Here is a 24,035-nt window from a genome sequence, read left to right on the forward strand (position 1 = left end):
AACTATCTTAGCACAAAAGATACTAGTTTAAACATAATTTTCGAGGTTTTCTCAGCTAAAGGCATAAGACAATTTTTTGAACATTGTTTTCGAGGTTGGAGTCATTGAATCAGCTACCAGAATTCTGAGCTATAGGCCTGGGGTTCGGGGCCCGCTTAAGGGCCCCGAAAATTGTTGGATTCTAAATGCTCTGTGGTGCTATCTGAGGCAATTTCTGACCACTTTAACTATATTTTCTAAGCAAAAGATACATTGTAGTACATAATAGGGCCCTGCAAATGAGACACGATTTCAAAAATCAGGGGGGGGGGACATTTGATATGTTGTCCCCCACCCTTCGAAAAGTGTGGGGGGGGGGGGGACCAGTCCCCCCTGCCCCCCCCCCCCCCTCCCCCGGATTGACGCCCATGGCGTCATGTAGATCAATGATAATTTTTTTTAGAAACCCAAAATCTCAGTGGGGGGGGGGGGGGGGGGACTGGGGGGTGGGGGCGACAAGGAAAAAGTTTTGTGCGTGGCCGATTCGCGTGATATCGCTGACTGAAACTGTGTGACCCACGGACCACCTGTCTATAATACGTGTTTCGTGGTGTGAGCGAGCAGTGCAGTGGGTGTTAATACGCATTTTAGATTATCATTATGCGCTATGTCACGCCGGTTGTCAGCTCTGGTCCGCGGTCGCCGGTCGAAGGGTCGTTTCTCAGTGGTCATCATGTGGATCATTCGCGACAATTTAGATTTAGATCAATGATATTTTTTTAGAAACTCAAAATCTCAGTGGGGGGGGGGGGGGGGGGGGGGCGACTGGGGCGGCGACAAGGTTTCATGGGGGGGGGGCGGTCGCCCCCCCCCACGCCCCCCGGTGGCTACGCCACTGTCGGGGACCCCCTATTGTCCCTCTTTTGTTTGTACTTTTTAGGAAGACCTCCCACATGTTTTGTACACGAATCCAAAAAGGGGACCTCTCGAAAATTGGGAACCCTATTGTCCTCTATTGTTCAACGTCCCCTACTGAATGCAGAAACGTACCCACCCACAAACCCACCGACCAACCAACAAACCAACATAAGCAACTCAAGCCCACGGCGTGGGTAAAATTGTGGGTTACTTGGCGTTAAACGAAATAAAAAGGAAAACTGAAAGTGTGAAGATGTATTTATGCTTACTTTCTGGGCAAGGTCCATTGCTGACGACCTGTATGTCCAAGTCCAGCAGACAGCCTGCAGCCTTCATTCTGCAGATGCTGGCGTACGTCCGACCGTCACTCCCACAGTATTGCTCCTGGCCCACAGCGCCATCACACTGCCGCGGGTGGATGCAGTGGCATGTTGATGGGCCATTGCTGTTGGCCACACATCTCTCCCACACCTCACAGTTGCAGTCATCCGGCCTTAATAACGGGCCTGTGTCATCAGGAACATCGGCTGTCGAAAAAAACCCCAAGAACTTCAACAGTAAGGATTCTTGTATTGAACTATTTAGTGTCACATTTGTGAGTATATTTTCTATGTACTGCCATCCTTTTAGACATTTAATTGCAAAGTTTTCAAAAAACCTTTAAAAAAGACTATAAGTGTAGTATTTTGTACTTCCAAATTCTTCAAAAAATGAAGGTCTACATTTATACCTGTAAGAAACTTTGTGGAAATACTGATGGTGAATCCATACCCCTTCTGTGGTTCAAAGCAATAAGGATAATAAATTGTATATTTATTTGTGATTAATGTTCTAAGGTATTATTCTAGGCCTACATGTATTTGTCACTATGAATGGAATCCTCATATTATTTTACTTTCTGCTTTGGTAACCGAAAAACATACATGTACATGGTAGTTAATGAGTAACCGCTAATCACGATTTTACTTCAAACAGATTTACATGGTAGTTAATGAGTAACCGCTAATCACGATTTTACTTCAAACAGAATAAATTGTTTGCCTGACTTCCAAATAAACCAGAGTCTCACCTTCACAAGTAGGGAAGGAAGGAGACCAGCTGCCACCCTGGCAAGTGAGGCGTGTTTCTCCTACCCGATGGAATCCGGATTGGCAAGTAAATATCACTACTGAGCCTGGTGAGTTGCCTCCATTTATCATGAGACGTAGGTTGGAGTCTAGGTTTGCCATGTAGATATCAGGACAGTCCCGAGCTGGCCATGGAACAAATGATACAATGTGGAACCACTATCTTAGACAAAGATTAACATCCTAACAATACGCACATGTTTCATCAATTTGAAGCCCCCCCAAAAAGTGTGTAATCGCCAGGCTTAAAGTCTATCACTGCATCGCATACCTTTTGTTAATTTCAGTGTGTAAAGTCAGATTGGATTATGAAAGGTATGTTTGATGGAACCGACTTTACTGAAAAGACAATTGATGTACATAGATATTTCTACCTTAACCCTAAAGGGGCCGGGTTATTTTGACCATCTCTCAGCTGGGGGGGGGGGGGGGGGGGGGCCCCTTAGATCTCGGCCATCGAGTGACGACACATTTTGAAACTCAGCACATGCATAGAGCAACTCTTCCTTAACATACCCAATAAATTTCATGACTATAGGTCAAAGGGTTTTGGAATTATGTTTAATTAATTATTTATATGTACGAATGGCAATTCTGCTCTGTGTACACGACGTATATGCGAAATTCAGTTTTCACGGCGCTTAGCGCCGGAAAATTTTTCGCTACGCGGCAACCCGTGGTCCGATTTTTATGTTTTTGGTATCAAAAGATGCGCAAAGCTCGAGGCTAAAAAGTCATAACAGCTCGGGTCGCGAAATTTTTTTTAGAGGCGATCGCGGACAATGTTGAGGGGGGGGGGGGCGGATTCCGCCCCCCGGCCCCTTTAGGGTGAAACTAAGAAAATTATTTCTTTCAACACCAATTTCAATTATGTCAACGTCCCGTATTTCCTCTTTGCCATTTCCCAGTTTTGCAAAATAGCTGGATTGAAAGATTTCGTCCCTAATATTCATCTCATCTTGTACATCTATGCGTTTTTATAAGAATATCAATAAAGAGCCACATGTTGAATATGGATCCCCCATTAACACACAAGAACAACTGAATAGTTGACCATACATATCCCGGACAAATTAGTCATAGGCCCTGCTACCTGCCTTTCCTCTTGAGAGAGGGCCACAGGACCATGCATTGTTTAATGGTTTGCTCTGAATTGCATATCTTGAATGTTCTACCTTTCTCCCAGTGAATCATCTAGTAAACGGAAGAGAGACTGGAAAATGGTGACCATTTGGCAACGGTGGTTCTTTTTTTCAAAATTCATAAACTTGACCACTCAGAATGCATAATTGAAGGCCTCAATCACTCACCTCTGCAGCGCGGTATTTCTCCCAACCATGCACCAAGGTTGCATTTGATCGTCCGTTCCCCGATGAGATCATAGCTCTCGTTGCATTCAAATGATACTGACTTTGTGAGGCGGAAGTCATCACCGATACGACGACTGTTTAACGGGGGACTTGGCTCTGAACAGGAAACGGCTACAGAAAAAGTACAGAAAATAATAACACTGTAGAAAATTACTAACATGCACTAAAAAAAACCAAGCCTTTAACTATAACATAACTTCGTAGCAATGTCAAATATGAATTGTGGACCATTAATGCAAGTTACTTGCATTCAGAAGGATCATTAATTTATCCATCACAAAAATGCTCTAAAGTAAGGTTCAATCAAGCTGAATTTAAAATCGACAAACTTCAAACTGGCAGTTTACTCATAAAGATAAATTGACAACTGGACTTACCTCGTACCTGTATTATAAGCCGATGAAATACAGTTGGCCACCCAAGCTTCTTACAGGTATAAGTCCCTGAGTGACCTTCTGCAGGCACGCCATACTTCTTTTCTCCTTGACCACCTGGAATCCATTGTTGCCAGTGACTGTGGTCTAAAACTGGGTAACCGCTGGAGACGATGCAATCCACATTCAACTGACCAACACCAGGGTAGATGAGCAAGGTTCCGTTAGCCATTAACTGATGGAGTGTGGTACGTAAGGCTGGGAGGCTGAAGCTAGTTAATGCCGGCTCTGACATGATAGTAAAAGAGGATACTACTTTAAGCAACACCGCTAGATCTTGGTGCACAAAATCGCAAAGATCATGTTTGATTTGATGGTCTCATCCGAGTAGTGCCCTATGAACACTGACAAATTAGGAAACCAGCGCATGTATAATGCCTGCATAGTACAGTTGGTAGAGTATTTTTGTAAGTCGTAGGTTCAAATTCTGGTCTAAATAATGAATTTCACCGTTGAATTAAATACGCTATATTTCATTAAAAGTGAGCCTTTGTAATAAAGGTAGTGCCCTCTCAACTGAGTATTCACAGCCTGCCATATCGCAGGTTGGGGGCTAGCAACGTAATTTGGCACACGTGGGTTCTATGAACACACAAATTTCATGGGCAAACTAAGGCACTGCATATTGGGTTAAATGGCTCAGTAAATAGAACTCCAGCAGAATTGATCCGAGGTTCGCAGGTTCAAATCTGGCTCAAGATTATTTCTTTCGTTCAATCAAATATCAATTAACGGGCCATTCAAAGTTTTCAATGTTTTTAAATTTCGATTATTTTCAAAAATGTGGGTGGGTGGGTCAAATTAATTTATTGAAATTTTTGTTAATCGAAATTCACCTTTTTTCAATTAAAAAGATAGAAAATAGCTCTTTTGACTTGCCAATTCAACTCTTTGCGTTCCGATTCGTAAACCCCTTTGCCCGTACCGTACAGGTACAGCATGCATCCGGTACATGTACAGTGTATTTTGTATACGTCTATCGGATCCGCGGAGCACCATATGCATGGGGACCATGCAGTGAAGTTAGACTTATAGCATGCGTAAAATCATTGCGCCATGCAAATGGAGCGGGATACCAGGTTCATTTTGTCTTAATACACGCCACGAGTGTCGGTTCAAATCCCGACAACGAAATAAATTTACCTACTAGTAGTGGAGGTAGACTTCCTGACACAATTTGACCTTGGGCATAGAAATATGTAAAGGTCACATAAATATGTAAATATGGAAATATGTAGATATAAATATGAATTAAGGGATGTGGAAATTGTTAACACAGTTTGACCTAATGAATGGATGGGATGAATAGGGAATAGGTGTGGGTATAAGGAACTGGGTACAGTTTGACCAATTCTATGGGAAAGATTGCATAAGGTATGGAAAAAAAAATATATATATTTTTATGGTACATTTGGATCTTAGCCCGAATATGAGTTTCATACGTTAGTCCCTGTGAACGACCAGCTGGTCGGATCTTTAATCCCCCAACAATAGACGGGAGAGGGCGCGTGCCAAGTCAGCGCACTAGTATTGTTACGAAGTTAATCCTATCGATACAAAAAGTAATTGGATTTCCGAATGCTCGACAGCAGAAAGCAGCGATAGATAGCAAAAATTAATTTTGCGTTGATCAGACTGAAATGAGTACGATTGTCTATTTGAAGAATTATTTTAAAGTCATTTTTATTGGGTTTATGGGTATTGTGCACGTTGCGTTTTCCAAGTTATAAACAAACACTCACCGCAGCATACTTGCAGGGTACAGCCTGTGTCGGCCATGGGGGTATATGATAAATCCACGATCCATAATCCATGCGTCTGTACGGAGACCGGTGGTCGATCACCCCTCGATGATCGCACCGATCCTGGAGCAAATAAATAACTCCGTCCGTGCGCCTATATTCCTCTTGTTAATCGATACAATACCAATGGCACTCTTCTACACTGCCACCAGAATCATCCAAGTAAAAATATATGTTTGTGCGCGGTGATCGTAGAAAAGGGAAGGTTTTGGCATCAGCCAGAGCAAATGCTAGTATACATGCACACTACTGTATACACGCCGTCCGATCAGATAGCGCTCAAGTTTTCTTAATCCGTGACGGCTAAATTATCGATTAGGCTCTATAGTCTGCAGAGGCGCGTACAATAAGGAATGGATTCAGTGGTTTAAAGCCATAACAAAACGTGCGGGTATGTGGTTTTCAAGGGAACTACGGCCTGGAAAGTGCCCGATTAAGTGTATAGGAATAACACAACCATCATTGTGCATTTTGTAATATTTCGTACTAGAACGACCCCAAAACCAAGCTATAGCCTATCCATAGTTAAAAATTCAGTCGTAACGTGGTAAAAATGGTGCCCCTTTAACGCTGTCTGTATAGGAATGCACCGAACCCTAGTTGTACCTCCGTGCCGGATTTGTTTACAAAATCGAGGATGACTGGGTTTTATCTACGACCATTTTACGGAGGTTATTTAGAGGGTGTGTTCAAGCAATAATTTTATGACTGAGAGTAGGCTTTTCCAATTGATAAGACAACACAAACAAAGAAAAATACAACTGCAGAAAGTACATACGATATGACATTATTGCTTTATTGACGTCATTTTTCAGTAAAACATCATTCTGCTCTTTTCCCTGCTCATCCTGCTCTTTTCCCTGCTCATCCTGCTCTTTTCCCTGCTCATCCTGCTCTTTTCCCTGCTCATCCTGCTCTTTTCCCTGCTCATCCTGCTCTTTTCCCTGCTCATCCTGCTCTTTTCCCTGCTCATCCTGCTCTTTTCCCTGCTCATCCTGCTCTTTTCCCTGCTCATCCTGCTCTTTTCCCTGCTCATCCTGCTCTTTACCCTGCTCATCCTGCTCTTTTCCCTGCTCATCCTGCTCTTTTCCCTGCTCATCCTGCTCTTTACCCTGCTCATCCTGCTCTTTTCCCTGCTCATCCTGCTCTTTTCCCTGCTCATCCTGCTCTTTTCCCTGCTCATCCTGCTCTTTTCCCTGCTCATCCTGCTCTTTACCCTGCTCATCCTGCTCTTTTCCCTGCTCATCCTGCTCTTTTCCCTGCTCATCCTGCTCTTTTCCCTGCTCATCCTGCTCTTTTCCCTGCTCATCCTGCTCTTTTCCCTGCTCATCCTGCTCTTTTCCCTGCTCATCCTGCTCTTTTCCCTGCTCATCCTGCTCTTTTCCCTGCTCATCCTGCTCTTTTCCCTGCTCATCCTGCTCTTTTCCCTGCTCATCCTGCTCTTTTCCCTGCTCATCCTGCTCTTTACCCTGCTCATCCTGCTCTTTACCCTGCTCATCCTGCTCTTTTCCCTGCTCATCCTGCTCTTTTCCCTGCTCATCCTGCTCTTTTCCCTGCTCATCCTGCTCTTTTCCCTGCTCATCCTGCTCTTTTCCCTGCTCATCCTGCTCTTTTCCCTGCTCATCCTGCTCTTTTCCCTGCTCATCCTGCTCTTTTCCCTGCTCATCCTGCTCTTTTCCCTGCTCATCCTGCTCTTTTCCCTGCTCATCCTGCTCTTTACCCTGCTCATCCTGCTCTTTTCCCTGCTCATCCTGCTCTTTTCCCTGCTCATCCTGCTATTTTCCCTGCTCTTCCTGCTCTTTTCCCTGCTCATCCTGCTCTTTTCCCTGCTCATCCTGCTCTTTTCCCTGCTCATCCTGCTCTTTTCCCTGCTCATCCTGCTCTATGCCGTAGAGTAGGATGAGCAGGGAAAAGAGCAGGATGAGCAGGGAAAAGAGCAGGATGAGCAGGGAAAAGAGCAGGATGAGCAGGGAAAAGAGCAGGATGAGCAGGGAAAAGAGCAGGATGAGCAGGGAAAAGAGCAGGATGAGCAGGGAAAAGAGCAGGATGAGCAGGGAAAAGAGCAGGAAGAGCAGGGAAAATAGCAGGATGAGCAGGGAAAAGAGCAGGATGAGCAGGGAAAAGAGCAGGATGAGCAGGGTAAAGAGCAGGATGAGCAGGGAAAAGAGCAGGATGAGCAGGGAAAAGAGCAGGATGAGCAGGGAAAAGAGCAGGATGAGCAGGGAAAAGAGCAGGATGAGCAGGGAAAAGAGCAGGATGAGCAGGGAAAAGAGCAGGATGAGCAGGGAAAAGAGCAGGATGAGCAGGGAAAAGAGCAGGATGAGCAGGGAAAAGAGCAGGATGAGCAGGGAAAAGAGCAGGATGAGCAGGGTAAAGAGCAGGATGAGCAGGGTAAAGAGCAGGATGAGCAGGGAAAAGAGCAGGATGAGCAGGGAAAAGAGCAGGATGAGCAGGGAAAAGAGCAGGATGAGCAGGGAAAAGAGCAGGATGAGCAGGGAAAAGAGCAGGATGAGCAGGGAAAAGAGCAGGATGAGCAGGGAAAAGAGCAGGATGAGCAGGGAAAAGAGCAGGATGAGCAGGGAAAAGAGCAGGATGAGCAGGGAAAAGAGCAGGATGAGCAGGGAAAAGAGCAGGATGAGCAGGGTAAAGAGCAGGATGAGCAGGGAAAAGAGCAGGATGAGCAGGGAAAAGAGCAGGATGAGCAGGGAAAAGAGCAGGATGAGCAGGGAAAAGAGCAGGATGAGCAGGGAAAAGAGCAGGATGAGCAGGGAAAAGAGCAGGATGAGCAGGGTAAAGAGCAGGATGAGCAGGGAAAAGAGCAGGATGAGCAGGGAAAAGAGCAGGATGAGCAGGGAAAAGAGCAGGATGAGCAGGGAAAAGAGCAGGATGAGCAGGGAAAAGAGCAGGATGAGCAGGGAAAAGAGCAGATGAGCAGGGAAAAGAGCAGGATGAGCACGGAAAAGAGCAGAATGATGTTTTACTGAAAAATGACGTCAATAAAGCAATAATGTCATATCGTATGTACTTTCTGCAGTTGTATTTTTCTTTGTTTGTGTTGTCTTATCAATTGGAAAAGCCTACTCTCAGTCATAAAATTATTGCTTGAACACACCCTCTAAATAACCTCCGTAAAATGGTCGTAGATAAAACCCAGTCATCCTCGATTTTGTAAACAAATCCGGCACGGAGGTACAACTAGGGTTCGGTGCATTCCTATACAGACAGCGTTAAAGGGGCACCATTTTTACCACGTTACGACTGAATTTTTAACTATGGATAGGCTATAGCTTGGTTTTGGGGTCGTTCTAGTACGAAATATTACAAAATGCACAATGATGGTTGTGTTATTCCTATACACTTAATCGGGCACTTTCCAGGCCGTAGTTCCCTTGAAAACCACATACCCGCACGTTTTGTTATGGCTTTAAACCACTGAATCCATTCCTTATTGTACGCGCCTCTGCAGACTATAGAGCCTAATCGATAATTTAGCCGTCACGGATTAAGAAAACTTGAGCGCTATCTGATCGGACGGCGTGTATACAGTAGTGTGCATGTATACTAGCATTTGCTCTGGCTGATGCCAAAACCTTCCCTTTTCTACGATCACCGCGCACAAACATATATTTTTACTTGGATGATTCTGGTGGCAGTGTAGAAGAGTGCCATTGGTATTGTATCGATTAACAAGAGGAATATAGGCGCACGGACGGAGTTATTTATTTGCTCCAGGATCGGTGCGATCATCGAGGGGTGATCGACCACCGGTCTCCGTACAGACGCATGGATTATGGATCGTGGATTTATCATATACCCCCATGGCCGACACAGGCTGTACCCTGCAAGTATGCTGCGGTGAGTGTTTGTTTATAACTTGGAAAACGCAACGTGCACAATACCCATAAACCCAATAAAAATGACTTTAAAATAATTCTTCAAATAGACAATCGTACTCATTTCAGTCTGATCAACGCAAAATTAATTTTTGCTATCTATCGCTGCTTTCTGCTGTCGAGCATTCGGAAATCCAATTACTTTTTGTATCGATAGGATTAACTTCGTAACAATACTAGTGCGCTGACTTGGCACGCGCCCTCTCCCGTCTATTGTTGGGGGATTAAAGATCCGACCAGCTGGTCGTTCACAGGGACTAACGTATGAAACTCATATTCGGGCTAAGATCCAAATGTACCATAAAAATATATATATTTTTTTTCCATACCTTATGCAATCTTTCCCATAGAATTGGTCAAACTGTACCCGGTTCCTTATACCCACACCTATTCCCTATTCATCCCATCCATTCATTAGGTCAAACTGTGTTAACAATTTCCACATCCCTTAATTCATATTTATATCTACATATTTCCATATTTACATATTTATGTGACCTTTACATATTTCTATGCCCAAGGTCAAATTGTGTCAGGAAGTCTACCTCCACTACTCCTACTTGTGTTCCAGAATACTTAGGCAACCTGCATGCATGCGCATGGTATATCTGCGCGCAATGAACATGGCAGCGCCCACACGTTTAAAAAGCGCGAGTTGAGAGTCAAAACAATTTGGAAAAAAAAAAATCATCGGATATTTTGAATGGCCCCTAAAGTAAAACATACCGCATACTGGCACAGGTCCAGTCCATCTGCCGTCATTACACGTGCGGAGCGGACCAGTCATCAGTTTCATCTTCAATGGATCCTGACACCGTGACATAATGGTGGATTCATGGAAGAACGAGGTGCGAGGGCTGTCAAGTAGCTGGATTGAATCGTCAACATACTGTCTGACATCTGGGACTGCCACAGGACGAGAACAAGAGCGCTTGTATATAACCTCTGTCATACAACAAAGACAATAAAGATGCAATGTTAAATCAAATGATATTTACCAAAACCTGCAGTTCCCATTCTTTTTTTTGTGGGGTTAATGGAGGGCTAACCAGTCTCTGCGCAGTAGTGCAACAGGCCACACAGGTCATGATGCAGTTCTACACGCAGCAACGATTATGGTTTTATTCAGTTTAATCGATTATTGAAGTCAGTAACTTGATTTCATTTTTAAAAGAAAGTAACTGAACTTGATCCCTGGTGAAAATTAATGCATCTTTTCGGGGCAATTCCGTAGATTGGGACGAAGATGTGATACACTTCAATGAGCTTCTGTTGGAAAGGTGAATGTGATACATCACTAATAATTTGGCATCTAATGAGAAGAAAACAGTTACAGACCAAACGAAAGTTTCCGTGACCACCTTAACTACCTTGTACATGTACATCATCTGGTCGGACGTATGTTGGATTTTATGGAGTTTCCCTTCACAAGGCATTCCCCCCAATCAAACAAACCATGTAGATTCCATGAATATGACTCTTTTAAAGAGACGTGTGCTTGGCTGTTATAATGTCAAATACAAATATTCTGGAAAATTAATACTTTTGTCAGTATAATTAATTTAATCTGTTAACGCAGTAAAATAATTGGCAGTTCAATTAATCGAAACTTTAAATTACTATCTATTACAAAAATAATCCCGAAAGGCTTAAATAGTCCACAGTAAAAATAAATCAAGTAACACTTAATTTATGGATGACTGGTCATTATATGTAGTGCTTCACAACCCACAGGAGTTGTGAGCTGTTCCTGGCACATGGGCCTATAAAAAAAATACAGGGATCAAAACAGAAAGACGAAACCCATTCAGTACAAGGTTATATAACCACGAAAATGCAAATCATAAATACAATGGAAAAAGCCTGTGCACCCAAAACATACACACACACATACGTGTACAGCTTCATTAAATGGTTATGCCTGCAACAAGGCAGCAGCCATTTTGTGTTTGATCGACAGAATAAAACTTTCACCGCCGCCCCACCGTCCACTCAACAAAAAAAATATATATATCAATCAGCATCTCCCGGGGTGTAGATTTATAACAAGTAACAAAGTAGAGAGATGAAAAATTAGAAAGATTAAAGGTAATTAATCGAGTTGCATTAAGTATGAGATAACTTTAATGACGGATAAGGCCAAAAAAAAGTCTCCGGTTTCTGGTATGCGCGCGCGTCGCCGTAGCCATGCGCGTTGGCAAAATGAAACAGTTTTTTTTTTTCAATAAAAGATGATGTCTCAAAACCGCCAAACTCACTGGTTTGACTGGAATCCTGCTGCTGCACAATTTTAACGTGTTTTTATATGGGGTTATGATCGAGAATAAGCTTTATGTTGCCTCTCTGGACTCCCATATATTTGCACTCAGTTTAGTTGGGCACCATTTGCAGTCATCAGCCGACATTTGAAGCAAAAAAGTCAGGTAAAAAAAAAAAAGCCGCGTCGCTGCACCACTTTTCGGACAAGCTCCATACCAGAAACCGGAGACTTTTTTTTTTGGCCTAAAGGAAAACTAAAATATTATGAATAAAACTTTACGACAATATTTACTTAAATTAAACCGTTTGGGTAGTTGACAAAGCAAAACGTCAACATTTCTTTAACCAATTAACAGTGTCATCTGATATTTTCTAACTATCGAGATGACAGTAAACAGAAGAAAATGAAAATAACTAGCGCCTTAACTCCAAAGTCATGAGGTAATTCATTTTTTTTTAATGTGGTATTTAAATGACCAAGAAAGACATAAGACAATTTATCTAACCGCAACGTGGTAGTGCAGGCGTCCAGGCTCCATTCCAACAAGTAGCAGTCACTGCCTCCCTGCCATTGACTGTGAAGTCTGTATTACATCGAACCTCAATCTCATCACGATTACCAAAGATGATTTCAAAGCCTGCTGTGGCAATGTTTTGGCCACGGTGGTAGATGAGGGCATTGGGGACTGATGGTGTGGGACATGTGGTAGCTGCCACGGGTGGTTCGGTTACTGAAAACATAAATCAGACAAATGAAATCAACATGTTAATCAGTTCCATCCTGATTCCATGGATTTACCTCAGAATCTCTCTCAATTTTGGGAGTTTCCTGCCACCTTTTGAATTTCCTTCCTGAATCTTGCTTCCCTTCTACTATTATCTTTAACTATTTAAAGAAAGTGTGATGAACAGATACCTTCTCCTACTGTGCCTTTTCCCGTTTTTTCTATTCTTTCTAATTTGTAGCCCATGTCTAGGTAATAGACATTTAGACAATAGGTATTTCCACTGGATTACTTGTAAAACATTACACAAATATGACATGGTTTGATGGCGTACAGTCGATATTCGCTCCCCGAAGCATCGGAAGTTGTCAAACTAAATACCGAGGGGAGCTAATATCTAATGTCCATCCAAAATAAACCATGTTATATTTTTTTGACTATACCTCATACATATTCAGCCGAATCTTTATGTTGCAGTATGCACCTCGCGGGCAAAAAAAATCTCCGGTGAAACTTGTCCAGCTCGCCAGAAGAATATTATTGCTCAACCTCAAAAAAGTTCAGTTTGTTTGCAATACAATAACTAGGGTTGTACAGTTGTTTGTATACAACATTTTTTTTAGTACAGGAGGCATCTTTATTGCCCAAAATATTTTCCACTTTGGCATCATTGAGCTCGGGAAAAGGCTACACGTAATTGACTTTTACATGTGCAACCATCTGTTCATGTGTAGCTAGCTAGGGCGATGTGCACGCATGCGTACTACACCCGTGCGACAGATCCACGATTGCTTCGTAAAGCGCATAGTCGACTGTCGCACAGGCAACCCATGCGACAGTCTACTACGTATGCGTACTTATCTGCGCGCTTGGCAAACAGGAACCCTTGAGCATAAATGTGCCCCCTCATGATGAAAACAAAACTGGCCCTAAAATGTCGGCTTTGTTTTCAGTAACCATTTCCCAAAATGGTACAATAGAGAGTTCTGATATGAACGAGGAATATAACAAGAAAAGTAGAATTAAAAAACACAAATGCCCCACAGCCATGCCAATTTCCATGACATAACACCACTCTATTAACATCAACTTACCTGGGTCACATGGAACGTTCATTGACATCGTCATTATTTTCTTTAGGTTACACATGAATATGTAATGTATAGATGCCTATGATCCCATAAAGAATGTTTGTGTTTTTGCTTTTCTGTTGGGAAGTCATTGTATGTGATTTAAGCAAACTGACTGGGTATTTTCAGTCTTAAGCAAGACATTTCTCAAGGGCAAATCTATTAAAGCATAATCCTTTTAGCATTTACAAGGCCTACATGGAAATGTAAGATATTGCTGGATTAGCTGCTTTACCGACGGAAGATGTCTTTTACAGAGCAAGTGCCCCTCTTTCGTGATGCCCCCCCCCCAAGCCAAGTTTGAAAACCGTTCCGCCGCCGCTGCATGTGATGGTGAAAGGTCCAGTGCGAATTCGGCTTTCAATCATGAGGTACAGTAACAAACTATGTACTGTTAACAATAAGAATGCAATGCAGGCTTTCCTTTTGATTTGGTTTGTTGTTGATGGAACCATTATGCCAGGGCATTACAGCTCAGCATTTGAACTGCCTTACCTTGATCATCTGGGTGGCATACGGGTTCCAGGCTCCATCTTCCGTCATTACAATGGGAATATTCAGCGGCTGGATCTTGTAATATATAACCTGGGTTACACTCGTACCTTATGGTGGACCCATGCTCATAACGATCGCCCTGGATAAGGCGGAAGCTACCATGCATAAGGTAAGGATCACGCCACCGGACTTTTCAATAAAAAGAATTACCACAATTTTAGGTTAGATAGCTATCAAAAAAGAAAGAAAGTTCGTAACAATTTAAGAGTGTAATTTGTACTTTTGAAAAATGTATTTTTGATGATAGGGAAATACAATCAATCTGAAGCAGCTTATTAAAAAAAAATTACCTATAGATAACCATACATGTACTTTTTGAGAAATCTGTAAAAATGTCAAAATGTAAAAAACACGAGTGCACACAATTTCAACTAGAAAAGTTGTCCAAACCACATTTTCCGTGTCGTGGCAAACAGGGCTAAAGAGGTAGGTGTTTCTTATTGTGGATTCGAAAATCGATCCCTTTAAATTTTGGGGATTCCATTATACAAAAAACGACTCACCTCATTTATAGTTGCAGAGTAGCACCGAAAAGCCCAAGAATTAGAGGGAAGGTACGTGCAGCGGTTTCATTCAAGAAATGTCTAAACTATATATTAAGCCTACAAGAAAACGTCAAGAACATGAAGCTGCCTATCTACTATGAGGAAGGAGCTTTGTGGGCTTAGAGGGCTGCTGAACATGCAGTTGTCTGTTGGACATTGCTGCCCATTGCTTGCCTGCACAATGTTCTACAAGTAGCGTGGCCGGATGATGTCTGACTATTGGTTGATAGAGAGGCTACTCTGTCGGAATACTTCCACCTCCTGGAAAGAGCATCAGCAAATATATTCGTCTTCCTGGGCAGATGTGTGGCCTGAAGAGAGATCTGATGTGGAATACACCAACTGAAAAGCTCCAAAGTGGCAAGACACAGAGATGGAGAGTAACTCCACACTTCGTGATACTACAGACTCGGACTTCTCCATGCAGGTGGGGATCATGATCTCTCCCCGGCAGGCTGACCTCCACAACAATATCAATGTTGGGAACCTGAGCAGGAGTGTGTGTGCGTAGTGTGCCCAGCATGTTCACTAATCCTGTAATGACAAATGCAGTAATGATGTATCCTGGGGCACCATGCTGCTGCGAATCGTTTGGGCCCTGCATGTACCCACGTGGATCGTTTGGCAAAAATGAACACATGTGAGGGTTACAACAGTGTGGGAAATATCACGTCTCACTGGTGACACTTGATTGCAAATCTGCCTAGCTAGTAGTTATGGCTGAGGGTGGTGTCGGTGATCCCTCTGGTCTCTCTGATCCATTGGGGCTGAACGATTTACGGAAGTATGCAACATTGAAAAAAAAGGGTAAAAGTTAAGGTTCAACCCCACTATACCCTGTGAATCTCTATAAAACCTTGTAAAATTTTGAAGTAAAAACTCGAGTTACAGCACGTTTAATTTTGCATTCCCCTTATCGAGCCACCCGAGGCATGGTACATTGTACATGCTCTCAAGATTACTACAGGCGTGTTGGCAGTGTTGTAGTCGAGTCACCAACGTCGAGTCCGAGTCCGAGTCTCGAGTCACAAGCCTCGAGTCCGAGTCCGATTGAGTCACGATCGAGTCACTCGTTCTTATAGTTGTTTACCAAACTAATCAAAATGTTTTAAATAATTTTTAAAGTAAATCCCAGTGTATACAGCGTACCTTGTGTGTGTACATGTTGTTTAGACTCAAAATGTATTTTCCTTTTAATTCACATCCCCCAAAATACACCTTCCATGATACCGAACACTTTTTGGCATGACGCGGGGCCTGGTGCTCTTCTTGCAGGCGCTATGCGTGCGCGCGGCCCCTGGATACGATTTTCCGTGGCGCGGCCGCCGTGTTTTGTCTACGGGAGTTAAAAAGAATGCTAAGTTTGTCGCAAAAATACGTATTGTTATGTTTTTTCGTTTGATGAAAATACGTGACTCGAATCACGAGTCACCAAGCTCGAGTCCGAGTCATCATGGTCGAGTCCGAGTCCGAGTAATTTTCCAATGTGACTCGAGTCGAGTCCGAGTCACGAAAAATGTGACTCGAGTCCGACTCGAGTCCAAGTCCGGGACTCGAGTCTTACAACACTGTGTGTTGGATTTGCTGAGGAGATGTGCTAACAAATCCTGCTGAATGGCTTGCACTCTGAGGATTTCCAGCCTTGCAACTAGGGAAGTTAGATCCCTTCGCTACGGTGGAATTGTCTTGATAAATAGAGTGCTGCTCATGTTGCACAGAGGGCATTTATAAGCACGGTTGAAGCCCATAGAATTCTTTGTGGTCTTTGTAACATTCGGCTTGCTGAAAACAACACCTAGAAAGTTCTTAAAGGTCTGGTCTATACTGAAAACTTCGACTCACATATTTCGCAAGTATTTATTTTCCGATGAATTTGTGGACTTTTTCAGTGTTTTTACTGCATTTTTCAAAAATAAAAAATAATTAAAAATCCAGGCGGCCTCCTAAAACTTAAAAGGAAGCGGGCAGGGACGAGAAACTTGTTTTTTGTTTACTTTGCCTTACATATTTCTAACTTTTATTATGAAATTTGATCACACTTTTTATTAACGGTAAATTCAAGAAAGGATGAGTATGTCAATAACAAACCTCAAATTCCCTTTTTCCCCCAGTGTACAATGTACATGTATGTGTAGTACAAATTTAGCATGTTATATTTTACAGCTACAGGCTCCTGATTTTTTTTAATTCATTTTTATTATGCTTTATCAAGGTATGGACATAATTATTGTATTTTTTTCAGGTGACGATGCAACTGACCCTACAAACTTGACTGAGATGGAAATTGAGGATGACAACACAGACTTCGCCCTTCGTTTCTCAAGTAGAAGTTCAGGTAAGATTTTGTGTTTGCACAGTTATTGACATGTTATACAGGCAGACAGGGCTCTGGAGTGCTCTGAAACGTGCAAAACTAAATCATGCCCACTTTACTCACTCTTTAGCCAACAAATTTCTCCAAAAATTATATTGGGCAAAAGAAAAGGTCCTCAGTATTTCACCAACCAAGTTTGCAGACTCAATTCAATTTTGAAAGGAGACTTTTCCCACATATTTTGCACATGAGAGGGAAGTCGATTGATTTCAAAATGGGGCTACTGGTACATGTACAACCTTGGTCCAACTATTTGGAAAGATTGACCTCTTCATTCAGTATCATTAGTCTGATGGCTGACTATGCAGAAATGTAAGGTAAATTGAGACTAGTTCCCGGTTCATACCTCATGTTTCTTAAATTCTTTTAGCATGGTTGATTGATGAAGCACTGAAGCGGTGTTGGACTGGTTGTTTTAGGTGCCAGTTTTCAATACCTTAAGTTTTGGGACTCTCAAACTTTCTGACTAGTACTAGTATACAGGGTGACCCCCAATTGATGCAGCCCTTAAACCTTTTTTCCCCACAAAACCCGTGATAGGTGAATTGTTTATGTTTTGGATATCATGTTAAAGCTGAGGGCGTTCTCTTTACTGAAAAAAAAAATCATGGAAAAAAGCACATTGGGTTGCTGAAAAATGTCAATTAAATGTAAAAGATGCAGATTCACAACAAAGGTATTATAGAGAAGTTTCTCATGCCGGCAGTTCTATCATGCAAACCAAGCGTGATGTGAACCTTTGAGGTTTATTGACTTCATTGTGTTCATGTTCCAGGAGAAGGTGCTGGCTATTTTCTCATCGCTGCAGAGGAATCAAGAACATTAGAGCAGATTGACTGGCCGTGCAAGTCAAATCTGATGACAATCTGAATCATGCCCAGGTATGTGAAACCAATATCTACAGTATGGCCCAGTCTTTTACCCAGTCTAAATGTCGTGCTTTTGTCACGCCGACTGAAGTGGGATAATAGCATGACAACTTGACAAGAGTTTGGGACAGATATTGCACGCCATTTTAGAAAAGTGCCATGCCACTGCCATTCAGAACAGTGACAGCGTGGTACGGTAGATCCTCTTGAACCAAAGGAGTTTCCAATCTGATTTGCAGAGCAGAATGCTTGTAAACACAATGATGCTGATGTGCCAAATTGTAATAATCAATTATTAAAGCAGGGCACTGCATAGTCCAAAGACTGGGTCTTACACCTTGGTTAAACTGTTAAGTGACGGCAATGGTAGACATTATTTTTAGAAGTTGTGACCTGACACTGACCAGAGGGCAGGCAGCATATTTTTTAGGATACTAACTACATGTAAGTACATGTACATGTAAGTGTTGACACAGATTCAAGAATTCATTGCAGCAATTGGGAATCCATAATAGAGCCTTTGGAAAATTCCTGCACATAAGTTTTACATGAAAACCGACACAGGTAATTCAAGTTGGTTGGTTTTGAGAACCTTCTACAAGTATATGTGCAGTGAATTTACAACTGCCATTGACTCAATAACACAACATTTCAAAGTAAATTACAGGATTTGCTTTTGCTGTATATGTATTGTCAGCAATACAGCTTGAATCTGGGGTTTATAATGATACTGTTACACTAACCTGTCTAATTTTTGTGATCACTGGATCAGGTGAGTAACACCCTTATTCACTTTCAGGCAAGTGACCTGTTTATTATTTCGTGATAATTTGGTAGTTTTGTTTTTGGATGTCTGTACAAGTTGTACACTGGAGGAGCATTTCCCACCCACCAACTAGGCATCCCAAAGCTGTGAGGTGGTAAAAAAAAAAAAAACAGAGAATTTTTAGGGTTACACTGATTTGGACAAACACCATGTTGTGAAATACACTTCATTGTTTGCTCTTACTTTATATTACTATTTTTTACTTGAATCAACAGGTTCACTTCGGGACAAACGGGCCAATGAGAAACCAGTGGAACTGAAAATAGGTAAACTGGTTGTAACACATCTAATAACATATGCAACACATATTTTGACACCATTGAGGTCAAATTATTTGTATGTTGTCATTGTATACTTTTTTAAAGTTGAATTTCTTTTAAATTGGTTTGATAGGTCATGGTTGCTTACTTAATGTAAACATATAACTCAAATGTTGGATGATATTAATTATGATGACTTCCTCAGAGATGTGATTTTCTTTCATGAGATCAGATTACACCATGATGACATATTTTGTCTTTTCAAACGTCATTGATTTCAATAAGGGAATAAAGGGAATAAATGTGAGGTTTAAACACTCTGTTTAACACCGGATTTGAAATCTATGTAAATAAGTAAAATTTATTCAGCCCAGCAGTTTTGGCATAAAGTTAAGTCAAATTACCTTTTTTTACGCTGTGACGCTATACTGAACAATTGTCCCAACAAAATACAATTCCTTGCTGCCCACTGACAAAGTTGGTGGATGACAAGTTGCATGATGTCATCATTGGTCATGATTAAAAAGTGCATCGTTTTTATCTGGAGAATAGACCATAGCCCTAACAGTTTCTGAATCCTCCAATTTCAATATGAAATGGCACACCCCCTAGGGAGTTACATGTAGGTTAAGCATAATCGACGTCGCATTTTGTTAACATGTGCCCTTTCCTATGGAAGCTTGGTGACTAGCTCGTGTCCCCACCTACCGGTACCTCTCGTTGGAAATCACACGTGTAAACAAAGCATGATGTCATGAGTTGTTTGGTCTGTAGGGTTGAAACTTGCTTGCTAAGCAGGTACATGTGTATTACACGAATGTTATAGGTAACATATATGGTGAATTCATAATGGCGTCTTGTCATTTGTGACAATATTTGAAGTTTTTGAATATTTAAGCCATATTTTGTAAGCACAGCATGACAAATGTTATTTCTGTGGTAGTATTATTAGGGCATAAGTTTGTACCGTCATGATGATGTCACAAAACGTTGATACGTCTAACGTGCTCGGTCGGGTAGTTGGATTATGTTACGTGAATGCAAGTCTGAAGTGATGTAGTAATGTTGTCATAAATTTTGTTTAGAAATTGCAACTTAAAATATTTGGTATTAAATGGCCATTGTTTAAACGGAATATACATCATTTGCTTTTGCTGTAATTTTCAGAAATGGATGGATTGGGGGGTTAGAAATATATAGCAAATATAGTTACACTAACTTTTTTGAGGTTTTGGGTTCGAAAATGCTATAAAAACCAAGAAAAACGATCATTTTCCTGTAGTCTGGTTCCCTGACTCCATATAAGAAGAAACGGAGCAGTTTACATATATTGGGGAATTGTAAGGTCAGGGAACCAGTCTAGCTGGCTCGTACCCGTTCATAGGTTTGTAATCGATTGCAAACAAGTGCGATGGTCAATTGGGGCCAGTATTTGAGAAAAAAAGCCAGTTGTTTCCAACGCTGATCGGCCGATCAGCGTTGGAAATTGATACAAAAATACAACTTTTCTTGAAAATGACAGTATACCAGGTGCCATGATTTTACAGGATGCTTTACAATGTCATTCACTAACAGTCCAGCAAGGTATTTCAAAATGATTTGGTAGTTTTATTTTTTGATGTTTGCAAATGTTGTATTTTCCCTTTAAGTCCTACATCATCCAGTATATAATCTAGAGAACAACCACTTTTGCAATGGAAAGTACATGTACATGAAATTGAACTTTAGAATGACTTGTTAAATTTCATAATGCAAAAACCTTTACATCTTTTTGTCGCAATATTAATTTAATGACCAAGACAGAAATAAACTACTTGGTCTTCAGGCAAACTTGTTAAGATAAAAAAGAACCTTGAAATTTACCAGGTTTTCTCAAACAAAAAAATGCCCTTTTTACATATATTTTTAAATGTCATGTACAAAATGAGAGACCGTAACACAAATGTCAATATTCAACCTTTGTCAGATTTTTTATGCTATTGTATAATTTTGATATTTTTATAGGGAAATAAATTGCTGAGCTGTTCTTATACAGTGACATCTGATCTGTTTTGTATCCATCTGTGCACTGCTACATGTACTTAAACATCTTTAACCCAATGATAATTATATTCTTGTAAACATGTAGGATTTTACAGCTTTTCTAAATACCTAGATGCGCCAAACACGTTAAAAGCTGATGCCATGCAGCCGTAGTAATGTGTGTCTGACTGACCATGCGCTTAAATGTGTACATGTAGGCATGTACATATGCACTTGACTGAAATGGAAACCAGTGAAATTTGGTGAGGATAATCCCAACATTTTTTTGATAATAGGAGGTCAGATATGAATAACTGCTAAATACTGCATTTACAAAAAAATATGCCATTAGACTGATACAAATGCCAATTTGTGTCATGATCCCTTCTTTATTTGAATAATTGAATTGTATGAAGTTTAATCTCAAATTGAATCATGAGGCTTATTTGTGAAAGAACTCACAAGGTGTAGTGGTTTACTGTAGGTGTCAACTTGATGATATAACTATGGACCGACAGACCCTACTTCCTGGAGAGATAACTTCCCAAGCAGTACTAACTGTACTGAAAAAAAACACCACTGCATCGAGAGATAATATTATCCTAAGCCCTACGGACTTCATTGCTGGGATAATATTATCCCAGTGAAACCCCACTGCATCACGAGATAATATTATCCCAAGCCCTGCTGACTTCATTCCTGTGATAATATTATCCCAAGCCCTACTGACTTCACTGCTGGGATAATATTATCGCAGAGAGACCTCACTGCATCAAGAGATAATATTATCCCATGCCCTGCTCACATTGGTGGGATAATATTATCCCAGAGAAACCCCACTGCATCACGAGATAATATTATCCCATGCCCTGCTGACTTCCATGCTGGGATAATATTATCCCAGAGGAACAACACTGCATCACGAGATAATATTATCCCAAGCCCTGCTGACTTTATTGCTTGGATATTATCCAAGAGGAATACCACTGCATCACGAGATAATATTACCCCAAGCCCTGCTCATTAGTTCATTGCTGGGATAATATTATCCAAGAGAAACCCCACTTCCTCAAGAGATAATATTATCCCAAGCCCTACTGTCTTCACTACGCGGATAATATTATCCCAGAGAGACCCCACTGCATCAAGAGATAATATTATCCCAAGCCCTGCTCACCTCATTGCTGGGATAATATTATCCCAGAGAGACCCCGCTTCATAAAGAGATAATATTATCCCAATCACTACCGACTTCACTGCTGGGATAATATTATCCCAGATAGACCCCACTGCATGAAAAGATAATATTATCCCACGCCCTACTGACTCCATTGCTGGGATAATATTATGTTAAAGAGACCCCACTTCAGCAAGAGAGGAAACTATCCTAAGTCCTAAGCCCTACCGACTTCACTGTGCGGATGATATTATCCCAGAGAGACACTACTTCACAGACATATATTATTATCCCAAGTCGTACTGACTTGAAGCACTACCAGTTGATGCGTAATACTCACTCCATTGATAACAATGAATGGACAGGCAATACCCATCTCATGTCGAATCGTCTACTGCTACTTCAGGTTTCTTCCCCCCACCAGAACTCCGTTTCTGAATTGTTCCTTAAATGGAGAGGACATTTCTCGACATTTGATGACATAAGGTAAGGAGACGACATTTCTCGACATTTGATGACATAAGAGGACAGTGCCATTTTTAACACAAAGTTTCATATCCGTTTCAATGTCAGAGAAGTAAAAATGACTGTCACTATTTTAAAAAAGCATGGAAAAAATATCTAAGCACAAATTACACGATTAAATGCAAAAACAGAGTTCACATTGGTTCACTTTGGTAATACTTGCTGTTCTTTGTGTTTCAGTGTGTTTTGTGGGACATGCATGGGAATAGGAGGGTGTGGTTTAACCAACTTTTACACTTGTGCACTGACCCACACTGACATGCAAATGTAGGTTAACAGAGGCGACTACTTATCTGTAATGAAATACACCTTGTACATGTACATGTCATTATCAAGGCAACTCAGCAGTCAGGGCAAAATATAATTCAGTCATTTGATTATTCAAAAATGTACTCGGAAGGGGACGATAAAGATTGTTAAAAAATTATCTGATACAAAGTAACAATTCTTTTTGTTGTGTTTACCTGCATGCATGGGCGTCGCGAGGGGGGGGGGGGCAAGGGGGGGCACTTGCCCCCCCCCCCCTGGAAAAGCACAAAAAAAAAAAAAAAAAAAGGAAGAAAAAGAAAAGAAAAGAAAAAGAGGCGCGAAGACAAAGTGGTGTAACTTTAATGAGTTGGGGGGGGGGGCAAAATGTCCCTGCCCCCCTCTAAAACTGATAAATCGAGAATGTGTTGAGAAATACAAGCATTTTTGGGCAAAAAAAAAAATTGCCCCCCTCTAGAAAAAATCCTGGCGACGCCCATGCCTGCATGGCAGGATGGAAGCTGAGTGTAAAACAAAAGCTCTCCCATCCAACACTGAGGAGTGTATCTATTGTTATTTGTTAGTTCATATCCTCTTTTGCAACTGAAGATGACATCGGTGTCATGAGGAATGTATACTTTCCCCTCTGCATCTGGTTCAAGCTCTTGGTTGTTGATCATAACGTTACTGAGATCACTTGCCCATAAACTACAGCGCTCTGGAGAAAACAGTCACAAAACAACAAAAATGCTACTATTATGGAGAGGTTTTGGGGTCAATGATGTTGTTTGGTAATGTTAAGATCACATCTAGTATCTGTGAAATTTGATGCTTGTTACAGCTTGTTGTGTTCTGTTGACTACGGATGTAACACTGCTATTTCTTTGAGATAAAACACAGTACATATCACAAAAAGGTCACAATACAATTTGTTATATCATGTGCTTGGATACTGTAATTTCATTGGTCGAGGACGGTCACATGTTCAGTCTGGAAAAA

The 24,035-nt window shown here is 41.4% G+C and overlaps 1 protein-coding gene and 1 long non-coding RNA gene across 2 annotated transcripts in view; one reads left to right on the forward strand and one right to left on the reverse strand.

The window, feature by feature from the left end:
- Nucleotides 1-14,403, reverse strand: part of LOC119720191 (sushi, von Willebrand factor type A, EGF and pentraxin domain-containing protein 1-like) — a 41,924-nt gene extending 27,521 nt beyond the window's left edge. The window contains exons 1-7 of the mRNA XM_038189771.1: nt 14,133-14,403; nt 12,289-12,513; nt 10,250-10,468; nt 3,772-4,056; nt 3,335-3,505; nt 1,967-2,149; nt 1,167-1,424 (exon numbers count right to left, since the gene is read on the reverse strand). Of these exons, the coding sequence (XP_038045699.1) occupies nt 1,167-1,424; nt 1,967-2,149; nt 3,335-3,505; nt 3,772-4,056; nt 10,250-10,468; nt 12,289-12,513; nt 14,133-14,298 (1,507 nt within the window). The 5' untranslated portion in view covers nt 14,299-14,403. The remainder of the gene's footprint in view (nt 1-1,166; nt 1,425-1,966; nt 2,150-3,334; nt 3,506-3,771; nt 4,057-10,249; nt 10,469-12,288; nt 12,514-14,132) is intronic.
- A 2,559-nt stretch (nt 14,404-16,962) lies between these two features.
- On the forward strand, nt 16,963-19,047 carry LOC119720192. Its single transcript, XR_005270074.1, has 3 exons — nt 16,963-17,072; nt 17,887-17,992; nt 19,022-19,047. It is a non-coding gene; the product is annotated as an uncharacterized LOC119720192 (long non-coding RNA).
- Nucleotides 19,048-24,035: the final 4,988 nt, after the last annotated feature.

The sequence above is a fragment of the Patiria miniata genome, unplaced genomic scaffold, assembly GCF_015706575.1.
Source record: "Patiria miniata isolate m_02_andy unplaced genomic scaffold, ASM1570657v1 HiC_scaffold_9, whole genome shotgun sequence".
NCBI lineage: Eukaryota > Metazoa > Echinodermata > Asteroidea > Valvatida > Asterinidae > Patiria > Patiria miniata.